The 12784-nt window shown below is 40.6% G+C and overlaps 5 protein-coding genes across 5 annotated transcripts; 2 read left to right on the top strand and 3 right to left on the bottom strand.

The window, feature by feature from the left end:
* Positions 1-173: 173 nt before the first annotated feature.
* SAPINGB_P000903 (uncharacterized protein) lies at positions 174-1799 on the bottom strand (the record flags this gene model as incomplete). The annotated part of the gene is made up of 1 exon (XM_031995626.1): positions 174-1799. One exon carries the CDS (start codon positions 1797-1799, stop codon positions 174-176), a length of 1626 nt encoding a protein of 541 aa, XP_031851517.1.
* A 548-nt stretch (positions 1800-2347) lies between these two features.
* Positions 2348-3331, bottom strand: SAPINGB_P000902 (uncharacterized protein; the record flags this gene model as incomplete). The annotated part of the gene is made up of 1 exon (XM_031995625.1): positions 2348-3331. The coding sequence occupies one exon, from the start codon at positions 3329-3331 to the stop codon at positions 2348-2350; it is 984 nt and encodes a 327-aa protein (XP_031851516.1).
* A 623-nt stretch (positions 3332-3954) lies between these two features.
* Positions 3955-4557, top strand: SAPINGB_P000901 (uncharacterized protein; the record flags this gene model as incomplete). The annotated part of the gene is made up of 1 exon (XM_031995624.1): positions 3955-4557. One exon carries the CDS (start codon positions 3955-3957, stop codon positions 4555-4557), a length of 603 nt encoding a protein of 200 aa, XP_031851515.1.
* An 831-nt stretch (positions 4558-5388) lies between these two features.
* Positions 5389-7016, bottom strand: SAPINGB_P000900 (uncharacterized protein; the record flags this gene model as incomplete). Its single annotated transcript, XM_031995623.1, has 2 exons — positions 5389-6831; positions 6984-7016. 2 exons carry the CDS (start codon positions 7014-7016, stop codon positions 5389-5391), a joined length of 1476 nt encoding a protein of 491 aa, XP_031851514.1.
* Positions 7017-7658: 642 nt separating this feature from the next.
* SAPINGB_P000899 (uncharacterized protein) lies at positions 7659-11873 on the top strand (the record flags this gene model as incomplete). Its single annotated transcript, XM_031995622.1, has 1 exon — positions 7659-11873. One exon carries the CDS (start codon positions 7659-7661, stop codon positions 11871-11873), a length of 4215 nt encoding a protein of 1404 aa, XP_031851513.1.
* Positions 11874-12784: the final 911 nt, after the last annotated feature.

Raw genomic sequence — 12784 nt, 5'->3', positions numbered from 1 at the left:
GGTTTTGAAAAAAAAAAAAAAAAAAAAAAAATTTTGTAGTTTAGCCGTACCCTAGCCCTGAAATCAGTTTGAGGTTGATTTTCAAACGAATTAACATAAAAGCCATAAAACTTTTTTTTTCTGATTAATTAAATTTATGATTCTTTCTAAATAAAACGAATTATCCATAATTTCTAAATGACATAACGAAAATCTTTTTGAGTATCATCGCTGCAAGTTCTTATTTTTTTAGGATCTGCAGGCCCATGTTTTTTATCCAGCTTTTTGTTTTCTCTAAACAAATACAAGCCATAAACAGCGCCAAATACAATGGTAAAAATGACAATACCAAATGTGACCCAAATACCCTTTCTGTAATGCGGACGTTCTGAATCTGGGAAGAGAAATGTTCCAACAATAGGGCCAGTCATTCCAAAAACATGAAGAATGACGTATCCAACACCGCGCTTTGAATCGGAACCTTGGTTGTCGCCGGTCCATGCCATAATCATAGCCAGGGCAGCATATACTCCAGGGACAGCAAGATAAAGACCAAAATACCGGCCACCAGTTACTGGAGATACAGCTAAGAGGATATATCCAACCGCAGCTAAAGCCAGGCTTGCAACAAGGAAAAAGGCGCGCTTAAGGTAGCGGTCGGAGAAATAACAAACAGTTAAAATGGCTATAACAGCAACAAGATAAGGCGGGGAGGTCATGCCTTGGGCTTCTATATTTTGATAGCCCATTCCTTCAATAATGGAAGGCAGGAAAATGGGGAGAGGAACCTGACACATGGTGATGCAAAAGAAAAGGATAGTATTGGCCCAAATTTTAAAGTCAAGTAATGCGGCGATGATTTCCTTTTTATTAAGGCCATGGCCACCTCTATTGACACTACCTGATTGGCCTAGGGTGCGTGCTTGGGCAATCAGTTTTTGCTTTTCTGAGAGAAACCAGCAAGAGTGGGGGCTATTAATTATTGCAAAAAATGCGATAAGGCCTCCAAGAATAGTTGGAGCTCCTTCAACAATAAAGAGGAGACGCCATGGAACGATACCTTTGGGAGCATGGTTTGTGATTCCATATGCGATAACTCCTGAAATGGCTGAACTAATTGGTGAAAAGCATTGGAACCCTCCAATGCGTTTAGCAATTTCCTCTCTATGATAAAAAAAGGAAAAATAATAATAAATCCCTGGAGAGAAGCAAGCTTCAAAGATACCCAGAATGACGCGAAGTACCAAAAGTTGTTTCCAGTTTTGAACTGCAGCACAACATGTGGAAACAATGCCCCAGCCGAGAATGATCCATGGAACAAAGTGACTCGGCTTCACAATTTTCCAAAGAAGAATGCCCCACTGAAAACAAATGTAACCGACGAAAAACATGATGACAATAAGCTCAAATTGGCGGCCCTCAAAATTGAGGTCCTTTTGCATGCCTGCGAGTTTTGCATTTCCTATGTTTCCTCGGTCGAGGTGGGAAAGGAAATAAAGAAATGATACAAACGTTAGAATGTGTTTGTCGTATTGACGTAAAAGCTTTTTGACTTCAGATTGTGTGTAGGTAATCTTGTCGTCATTATTAGCGGCATATCTTGCGAGCTCTGAGTCTGGCGGGAATTGGGATTGTTTGTAAATGAATGTGATTTGGCCCTCCCCATTATCTATCTTTTGAGGAGCTAGATCATCTTGAGACAGCTCTTCCACATGAGAAAATTTTTCGACTGAAGATGAAGGAGTTGAAGGGTTGTATTTTTCAACCGTGACCGTCACCAAGTCTCTTTCAAGCTTGTCAGTTGACCCCGTAGGAAACATTTTTTTTATATTTATTTGGATATATTATATATAGAGTCATGATGAGGACTCATTTGTGTATTTATATATATATCTCACAGAAAAAAGAAAATGTGTTGAAATTTGTATTCATGCGAATAAAGGAAATTAGTTATTCACGTCATCTAAATATAACCCTGAATGTTGAATCTATTTTGTTTTTTGTTTTTGTTTTTGAAACCCTAGTTGGACTTGCCTTTAAAACTCTCAGCTGAAATTATTTTGCAATGTTAATTTTAACATAGTTGGGCTGGAATTGCACAGACGATAATTGTTTGATTACCCGATACCGGTCAAGATTCATGCAACTGTGTTGACCACAGCTAAGATAAAAAAAAATAAGTCACGGGTCTTTTTCTTTATTCGGCTGAAAAAACGTTCTAATTTGATTATTGATAATCCAGTGGGAGCTTAAAATCAAAAAAAAAAAAAAAAAAAAAAACTAGTGGTGATCATAAGAAATTATTATCATTATTACTATTACTACTATTACTATTATTACTATTACTGTTATTATTTACTATTTACTTTTAACAAGTGTTAGCGGATTTCATAAGCTTGTAGCCTGTTAAAAATGCGGCAAGCCAGTACAAACCGTCCAGTCCGTTATAGGTGGCAAGAATAATTCCAGGGCCCGGGCAAATACCCGAAAGACCCCAACCGACGCCAAAGAGGGCGGCGCCAGCAACGAGCTTTGCATCGACTTGGGTTTTTGTGGGCAGATCAAAGTTTTCGACTGCTGTGGGATATTCCTGAGTCTTAACAAGAGGCTTGCGAAGAATTTCAACAAGGTTGGGAACAATGCCAAAAAGAACCACCATGATGAGAGAGGGATTGAATTTAGGAGGGATAGCGGCAAGGAAACCGAGTGTATTACCGGGAGAGCCCATGCCGGAAATGAGCAGGCCTAAGCCAAAAACAAACCCGGAGAAATATGAAACGATAGTTTCAGATTGCTTTGATTTGGATGCAAATTTTTTAATGGCAAGTGAAGTTGTGTAGATGACGGCAAGAAGGGCAAGCAAAACTTTAACTTCAGTAGGAGCCGGATTTGCAATCTCGTGACAGGGACCGCCCACGCATGCAGGTGCAGTGTGAAAAATTGCTTGTGTGATCATGCCAACGAGTGAAAAGGTGGCAGTAGCAACGAGAGAGCGAACAGAGAGTCTTGCAAGGCCACAAAGCATATGTCCGGAGGTGCATCCAGAGCCGAGGTGAGTGCCTGCACCAGTTAGGAAGCCAGAGAGAAGAAGAGTGGCGGAGTAAGAACCAAAGACGGGAGCAATTGCACGGACATTGTCGTAAGAGGGGAGATATTGAGGGAGAAGTTTAGCAACAGCAACGACAGAAGAAACGATACCTGCAACAGCGGGGAGGTTGAAGATAGATGGAGATGCAAATGTGTTGTAAAGCATGGAGGAGCATCCAAAGACCTTACCATTGCCGTAAAGCTGTGTGGATGTTGCAATGTGGAGCAGGAACGCGCCCACAGCAGATTGGAAGTATGTGAACATTTGATTGTTGTTGTATTTGAGATGAAGACAAAATGTTTAAAGATAGGAAAAATAAAAATAAAATAAAATAAAGAAAAATAAAGAAAAATAAAGAAAAATAAAGAAAAAAAAGAAAAAGATACAAAGAAAGGACTTTATATATACGGAGGATGTTGCGGGATTTGAAATTTGGGATTTGGAAATGTCCGTTTAAAGTGAATATCAAACGAGCTTGGCAGACAAAAGTCGTGTTTGTTTTCCTTGTTATGTCGGTACTTCTGACTAAGAAAATGACAGTGGACCGGGTCCAGACTTAACTCTGGTGGACGGGCTTGTTGCAAGAGTGTCCGGGAAGTAGGCAAACCCCGATGGGTTTTTTTTTTTTTTTTTTAAGAAAGATGGGTTTGTTGCTTTTGCTCAGAATAAGATGAAAATTAAATTGCGTTATCTAGTACGGCTGTGCAGTAACTTATTTTCAAGTTTTGTCACGTTAAATTAAAACAAATGAAATTAAAAAAAAAATTATGTTAAAGCCGCACAATAAAATTTTTCAAATTTTGTTTTTTTTTTTCACCACCACTAACTTTAGAGACAATACAAAAACTTGCAAAAAAAAAAAAAATAAAAATAAAATAAAATAAAAAATGAACGTTTCTGGAACTCTTGGAGCACTTCGGTTGCTCTACAATCCCTCTGCATTTCTTCCTCATATTACAATTTCTACATTTGCCGATTTGCCAATTCCCCTCCGTGCACCAGGATCTAAAACACCAATCAAAGTTGTGGTTCTCGACAAGGACAATTGCTTTGCCGCGCCGCACACTGACGAAGTGTGGCCCGCTTACGCAGCCACGTGGTCTCGGTTACGAGCAGCATACCCCGGAGCACGGGTGCTGATTGTGAGCAACACAGCAGGATCTTCATCAGACCACGACGACAGTCAAGCTAAGCGACTAGAGGCTGCGACTGGAGTGGATGTGCTGAGACACCATGGATCTAAAAAGCCTGGGTGTGGGGCTGAGGTGCTTGCACATCTGAGGGAACAAGGACTTGCGGAGCGTGGTGCTGAGGTTGCGGTTGTTGGGGACCGGTTATTGACTGATGTTGCGCTGGCGCATAGCATGGGTGCGTGTTCTGTATGGGTGCGTGATGGAATTGTTCCAGACACAAGTGTGTTTACACGGTTTGAGAAGATGTTTTATGATTACATGACTGGGGCTGGGTATAAGGCACGGCCAGTGGAGTAATGAGGAAGAAGGGAAGGTGATTAAAAGGTTTCAGGTATCAAACAAAGATGCTTGAGAGAGAAGAGTTAATTTATCATCTGGTAAAGTTGAATAATATCAAAAAAAAGGCAGTGGCAATGTGTTCAATGAGGGGGGGAGTTTTTTTTTTTCTTTCTAAAAAAGAAAATTTGAGGTGGAACATTATAATTAATAATAATAATATTTGAGGCCTGTGGTATGTTAATATTTGAGGGTAGAATATTGAGGATAGTTGTCCTTTTTGAAGACATTGACTTTATTGACTTATAAGTCAATATAATTATATATATTTATTTATTTATATATATATAGGCTAATAAGTTTTTATGATGATATATTTAGAAATTTTGTAGGCGATTCACTTCAATCGGTTAAAAGAAATTGAAAATCAATTATATATTTTTTTGATAATTATTATAATATCGTTCCCAAGTTCGTGCCAGAGCAGTGGTATATAAATGTAAGTCCATTTACCATCGATGGTTCAATTCGGTGATTTTATGACAGGTGGGGCGGGTTAAATATTAAAAGAAAAAAAAAATCAAGTCATTTATTATTATTTTTTTTTTCTTTTTTAGCAAAAAAAAAAAAAAAGGAAAGATAGTTGCGATAACCATACAGTTAATTGCGATTTTTAAGCTTATTTTAGTATTAGTCTAAGAGAGAACAAAAAAAAAAAATTAAAAAACCAAGTCTAAACCAAAAGAAAAATGATATAACTAGATCCAATTCGATATAAAAAAAAAATTTAAGCAAAAGAAAATAGATCATCACACACATGACTGTCCCATTTTCAATCGGTGGCTAGTTCTTTTACTCCTCTTCATCGGGGCCATCAAAAACGGCTAGTAGTCCTCCAACAAGGTGGAGACTGCCTGTGACCAAAACTTGAGTCTGACCATCTAAAGCCTTTACAAACTCTACAGCTTCTTGGATACTTGGGAAGATGTGACGCTGGCTAGAGGGATCGATTTTGGCCCACGCATCTGCAAGCCCCTTTTGGACTATAAGAGAGTCGACAGAGGTCGCAGAGGTGTTGATGGAGGTCAGTTCAGCCGAGTATTGTCCGGAAGCCCAAGTCACATTTGTGCAAAAGACAACGTGGTCAAAGGAGGGTGTATCTGAGCCAATTGCATTGTAGAGGGTTTCTGCAAGCGCACCTGCGTCGCGTTTTTGTTGGTTGAAGATAAGGACTCTATGGTTTGCTTTAGGGCTGACAACAGTTTTGAACCAAAGACCAGTTTCGGTTATACTTTCATGGGTATGTGCGCCGTCGAGGAACCAAGTAAGATTGGGTCCATCTGAGACAGTTTGGCAGCGGCCAGGCCAGGAGGCAGTTTCAAGACCCTTTATGAATTTTTCAGGGAGTGGGGAGTTTGGGTCAATATTGAGATCTGGGATGGGAGGTGTTGATTTGAGGAGAAATTGCTTTGCAAGGCCGACAGCGAGTGTAGCATTAATGTATTGGAAACGAGCAGGAAGGCCAAGTTTGAGTGAGCGGACTGGAGAGGTATTAGGGTCGAGAACGACAAATGGGGTATTTTTTTCACGTGCGCGATCCTCAAGAACTTTGAGGGCTGCAGGGGATTGTGGGACAGAAAGAGCGAGGGCTGATGACTTGTAGATGCCTCCCTTGTTCCAAGCAATTTCCTCAATGGTATTACCTAGCATGTTTGTGTGGTCAATGCCGAGGGAAGTTACTCCTGTGGCGACTGGATGGGGGACAATGTTTGTAGAGTCATATTCGCCACCAATACCGACTTCATAGATGGCACATTTGACACCCTCGCTGAGAAAGACATGGAAAGAAAGGAGGGTAAGGAATCGAAAGTAGTTTGGTTTAATTCCAGGGGCAAATTCAGGGAAAATGGAGAGGTCACTTGTGGAGGAGGAGAGACGGTCAAAGAGTTCGAAAAAGTATTTTGTAAAGAGGTCTTTGGAGATTGGTTCACCATTGATACGAATTCGTTCTCGTACAGACTTGAGATGTGGTGATGTGTAGAGACCAGTTTTATTACCTGTTGCAGCTGGGTATTGAGCGAGAATGGCTTGAACAAAAGCGCAGACGGAACCTTTGCCCTTTGTGCCGGTTACATGGATAACTCGGAGTTTGTCTAGATCTGAAGGTGAGTATCCAGCACGGCGAGCCCATTCAATCATATGAGGGATGGCCTTATCAAGCTGTGGTCCAGCAGCTTGGGCAGCTTGGATGGTAGCATAGTTGCTTTGGAGGCTGTTGAGAGCTTTGACAGCGTTCTATATATGATTGAGAGCAAAGTTAAAAAAAAAGAGGTTTTTTTTTTTTAGAAGGGGGTCAAGTGGAAGGATTGAAGAGGAGAGTGAAAGGAATGTTATAACTTGATGTTATATTATATATATATATATATATATATATATATTTGTCTTACCAAATAAGTTCTTTTGTCAGGCATGGCTCGCATAGTTTTAGTTTTGAATGGATTGATGGGAAATGATTGAATAGGATTTTTGGTTTAATTTTTTTTTTTTTTTAAGCTCAGAATGGAAATTTTTTTTTTTTATTTATTTTTTGGTGGCTGTTTGACGAATTTGTTTTGTGATGTGATGTGATGTGATGTTTGTAAAGTAATTATTTTATTAATTTATATAAATTTATAAATTTATATAAATTAATAAAATAATGACTAAGTAAATTAATTTTTTAATTTAATAGGGGAAAAAAATCATTTTGAACTTTTATTACTTGAAAAATTAAATCAATTTAATAACTTGTAACTATGAATTATTTATTAGGTCCGCCTGGCTATTTTCGTAATTTTTTTTTTTTATAAATTTATATAAATTTAAATAAAAAAAGAAAGAAAGAAAGAAAGAAATATAGAATTCTATCTACTATTAAAATAATTTATTTCTTTTATATATATATATTTTTTTATTACTCTTCTTCCTTTCATTTAAAAAAAAAAAACTATCTTTAAAATAAAATTTTAAAATCTTCTTCAATCGGTTGTTATCGTTGTTGTTTTTGTTTTTGTTGGAAAAAGTTTCAAAATTCAACTCCGAAAAAGTCCTGCCATTTAAAAATCTCCAGCTCGCTTATTACTATGGCCACAATTACTCCGCCGCTGGTCCGCCAACAAGTTCCGTCCGGTACTCGACAGCAACAGCAGCAGCAGCAGCAGCAGCAACAACAACAACAACAACAACAACAACAACAACAACAACAACAACAGTCCTCTGCTTTTGTTGCTCCATCATCATTATCATCATCATCATCATCATCCCAGCAATTCCTTCAATATCAACATCAGCAGCTCTTGATTAATCAACCCCCATCTAGCATTAATAACCACCAGTCTTATTCCAATTACCCCATTGCATTATCTTCTTCTTCTTCTTCTTCTTCGGTTCCTTCGGTTAATTCAGTTCCTTCGGCCCCATCGGCCCCATCAGTTTATTCTTCCAGTTCATCTTCGTCATCTTCGTCATCTTCGTCAAGGTCGTCGTCCCCGTCACCATCATTGTCGCCGTCTTCTTTGCCGCAGCACCAACATTACCACCACCACCACCCTAACAACAGCAGTAACAGCTTCATCATTAACAATCACAACCACCAATTCAACCACCAATTCCAGCCTTCCGCGGTTGCCGTCGCAGCGCCTGGGCCGTCCGTGAAAATTTCTTCCTCTTCTTCTTCCTCGTCTTCATCTTCATCTTCATCTTCATCTTCGTCAACGGCAACTGCCAAATCCAAAGAGTTTCGTCCTAGAAAATTTTCCACCACCAGCAACCTTTCTGCTTCTCCTCCAACAAATTCTTCTTCTTCCTCTTCTTCTACCACCACAAATACTACTAGTAGTACTACTAATACTACTACTAACACTACTCCCATTACTACTACCACCACTAACTCTGCTTATATTTCTACTACTTCCTCCCACCCTTCTTCTTCTTCTTCTTCTTCTTCACCACAACCATCCCCTCTACTGCAAACCCCTCCACATTTAGCCCATCATCAATCGCTGCCGTCGACCTCAAGGTCTTTCCGGTCTTTTTCCTTCTCAAGGCCTTCTTCTTCTTCTTCTTCCTCTACTTCCTCTTCATCTTCATCTTTCTCTTCATCTTCATCTTCATCTTCATCTTCATCTTCATCATCCTCCTCGGCTATGCTTCCACCCCCTCCTCCCCAAAAACCCCCCTCGCCGGTCCGGCCTCCTCAGGTCCGAGCTCCGCCTAGGTCCCGGTCTGCTGCAGATGTCGCAGCCCATCTAAGGACTCAACATTACTATACAGGTCTTCCTCAGATCCCCACTGCATCCTCCAATGCTCCCCCTACAATCCCCAATAGTAACTCCTATAGTAGCATCAGTAGTTCTTATAGTACCACCACCAGCAACAATAGTAGCAGCAGTAGCATCAACAGCATTAGCAGCATCAACAGTATCAATAGCATCCCCACCTCAAACTTCCAAACTAGAATATTAGACTCTGGACCTCCACGTCTTAAGTTCTCAGCTAGTAGCTCAGCCATCGCATCAATGACTTCTGGAGGTCCTTCCCAACCTTTCATATCTTCTTCTTTTTCCTCTCCCTTTCCCTCTTCTTCATCTTCTTCATCTTCTTCTTTTTCTTCTTTTTCTTCAGCAGCTACCACTACCACCCGCATCCCTGTGTCACCCAAAAAACGTAAAGCAAGCTCTGTCAACTTCTCCATCTCATCCAATGGCCGTGCTGTGGTCTGTGCTGTCCCAACCCCAGACCCAGACGATTCAACAAATAATAGTCTGCTTTTCAGTAATGATTATAGCTACTCTGCAGATGATTCTAGCCAAACAAGCCATCGTACTAATGATGATGATGACGACGACGACGATGATGAAGATGACGATGATGACGATGACAATAACAACAACAGTCATAACCCCCTTCGTCACTACAAAGATGAAAATAGCTTCACGGATCCTTATTCAGATCTATATACTATAGCTCGCTCACCAAGTCTTCGCTTCAAGTCTAGACATGTCGCACCTTCGCCTCCTCGTGGACCCGACCCAGATGACGCCCTTACAGCTCTAAAGCATGCAATGGCTCGCACATCCACTTCTTCTTCATCAACTTCTTCTTCAGCATCCTCTTCTTGCTCCTCCTCCTCCTACATTACAACCACTCGACCCTCTCGTGCAGCTTCAGTATCTTCCATCTCCTCCATTGCCTCCGCAAATCCGCCCATTGGTGGGGTTTCTTCTAAAGCGGGTCCTCGACCCACAAAGAAGCGTGCTTGCTCTCTTTCAACTTCAATAGCCGATGCAGGTGGTGGATCAGCTGCAGTAGCAGGTTTTGCTCCAACTTTGACTGCTTCAACACCCATCTCACCAACAACTACACCACTGCCTACTCCTATTCCTACCCCAACCACTGTTTCTGGCTTCCACAGTGTTCCTATTAGACCAGTGTCTACTTCTACTAGCTCCAATTCTACCTCAATTGCACCACCACCAACATTTACCACAGGTCTATCGATTTCTTCTGTTCCAGCCTCTGCTCCAGTCTCGGCTGCTTCTGCATTTGCAGCAACTTCTGGTTGGCCCACTTCGGTAGCATCTACCCCTCAGGTCTTACCAACAACAACAGCAGCATCATCATCATCATCATCATCATCAACAACACGGCCTCTTATTCAAGCATCCGCGGAGACAACGTCTTCGCATGTTGCTCCTGTTTCTGTTCAAACCTCAATGATTCAAATGCACACTGTTCCTCAGGTCTCACAAACTACTGTTCAAGTTCCATCTTGCATTCCTGCAGCCCCTGTTAGTTCAAATGCACAGACAATCAAACAACAACAACAACAACAACAACAACAACAGCATGAAGTGCTGCCACAAACTCCACAGGCACCACCGTCTTATGCTAATGCTTCACAGACTCCATACACCCAAGTTATCTACCAGCAACATCAACATCAACATCAACCGCTTCCTCTCAAAAGTCCTACTGAGCATCATCATCAACAACAACATCATCAACTTCAGCAGATTCATCACCATCATCAACCACAGCACCAACCCATGGCCTATGTCATGGCTACACCACAGCACCAGCACCAAGCGTCGTCACCACTGTTGACATCGTTTTCGGCCACCCCTTACACCCCGGCCTCAGCCGCCGGCTCGCCTGCATCCTATCCACCCATGTATATACACGACGGCACTACTAACAATACCATGACAAGCACTACAAATAACAACACTACCACCAATACTAGCATTAACCTTCATAGTCATGCTGTCAATACCGGTGCTACGGGAGCTCCTGGCGAAGCTGTGCGGTACGTGCTTGTGGATCCACGCACAGGTGCACTTGTACCGGAGCCCTTGTTGGCTGGCCCACCAGGGACTTCGGCGGATCAAATAGTGTATGCGGGGAATAATCATCAGCAACGCCATGAGCAAATAATACGCTACATGCAAGCAGCAGCAATTCCCAGTCCTGGTAATCCTACAGCTACTACTCAATCATCCGATGGGCCTATGTTGCAACCGCGGTTCCAAGCGCAGTTTGAAAGCACAAGTCATGATGGCAATGGCCATAGTCGAAATAACAGCGTAAACAGCATAACTTCGAATAGCACGGCGACTACAGGTACAACCACAGCTGCATTGAATACACAAGAAATGAACCAGATGATGGTTGTTCCTGTGGATATTAATGGGATGCCTCTGGGCATGTTTGACATGGGTCCTCCTCCTGCAAGTGTGCCGTTTTCCATGGTAGGTATGGCACCACCACAGCATGCCTCTCCTCCTCCTCCTTCGTCGTCTTCGTCTTCGTCTTCTTCCTCGTCTTCTACTTCTGCTTCTGCTTCTGCTTCTGCTTCTGCTTCTGCTTCTGCTTCTGCTTCTGCTTCTGCTTCTTCTTCTGCTTCTTCTTCTGTGACTACTTCTGTTGCCCAACAGGCACCAACGGCAACCACGCCCAATGGGTCTTCGGGTCTTACCCCTCATGGAATGTCACCTGGAGGGCCTATGGGGAGCCATGGGCTACACCAAGGTCAAGTTCCGACACAAGGATTTGTACAGCATGGATTACACCAGGGGATACACCAAGGATTGCCACAAGGTTATTCTCAAGGGTTGCCTCAGGGGTTACATTCAGGATTGCACCCGGGACTCGCACAAAGTTTGGCTCAAGGCATGTCTGTACCTCTACAAGTTTTACAGCAGCAGCAGCAACAACAACAACAACAACAACAGCAGCAGATTATGTCGCCTGCTGGAGAGGTATACATGTCAGCACCTGTGCAGCATGGATACATGTAATCAGGAGCTAGGAAAATGAATGGGCAATTCAAGGGGGGCGTGGGGTAGGAAAGAAAGCGATGAGACAGTGTTTAAAAAAGATATACTAATGTCTACACTTGTTTGTGCGCAGGATGCATTTTGAAAATTTGACCAAAAAAAGAAATAAAAAATAAAAATTCAAGAAAAAAAAAATTAAAAAATTAAAAAATTAAAAAATTAAAAAATTAAAAAATTAAAAAATTAAAAAATTAAAAGCTTCATGAGTAGCAGCAGCAGTAGTAGCAGCAGCAGCACATCCATCCATTGCATCGATTTTCTGCTTTTTTTTTTTTTGTTTATATATATTATTACTTTTATTTTTTAACTAGAATACAAATACACGCATAGATAAGTATATATAAGCATATATTTTATATAGATAAAGGACTGATTTGTTTATTTTTTTTTTGTTATAAATTTCTTAATGTTAACGGCCTGAAGTTCTATTTTCTACTTTTTTTTTTTATTTGCTTCTGGTTTTAGACGACCTTTGTAATAATTAATAAATTAATAAACTAATAAATAAATTAATAAACTAATAAATAAATAAATAAATAAATAAATAAGACTTCAAGATAATGGCCATGATGATGCCACTATTGCTGCTGTTGCTGCCTAGCCCTTGTTTTTTTTTTTTTTATTGTGTGAGTGTATGTTTTTGAGATAGCCACGTTGCATTGAAAGGCACCAAAAGTTGGATTTTTTTTTCTTCTTCTTCTTCTTCTTAAAGAATTGTTGGTTTTACTTACAATTAACAAGTTAAAGAATTATATTAAGGAGAAAAAAAAAATACCTTAAATATTTATTTTAAAAAAAAAAAAAACAATATTTGAAGACTTTAATTCGTCGTCGTCGTCTTCTTCTTCTTCTTCTTCTTCTTCTTCTTCTTC

This window comes from Magnusiomyces paraingens (assembly GCF_902498895.1).
Source record: "Magnusiomyces paraingens strain CBS 517.90 genome assembly, contig: contig1, whole genome shotgun sequence".
Classification (NCBI taxonomy): domain Eukaryota; kingdom Fungi; phylum Ascomycota; class Dipodascomycetes; order Dipodascales; family Dipodascaceae; genus Magnusiomyces; species Magnusiomyces paraingens.
Note: the sequence above shows the minus strand (reverse complement) of the source record. Positions and strands in the feature narration are given on the sequence as shown.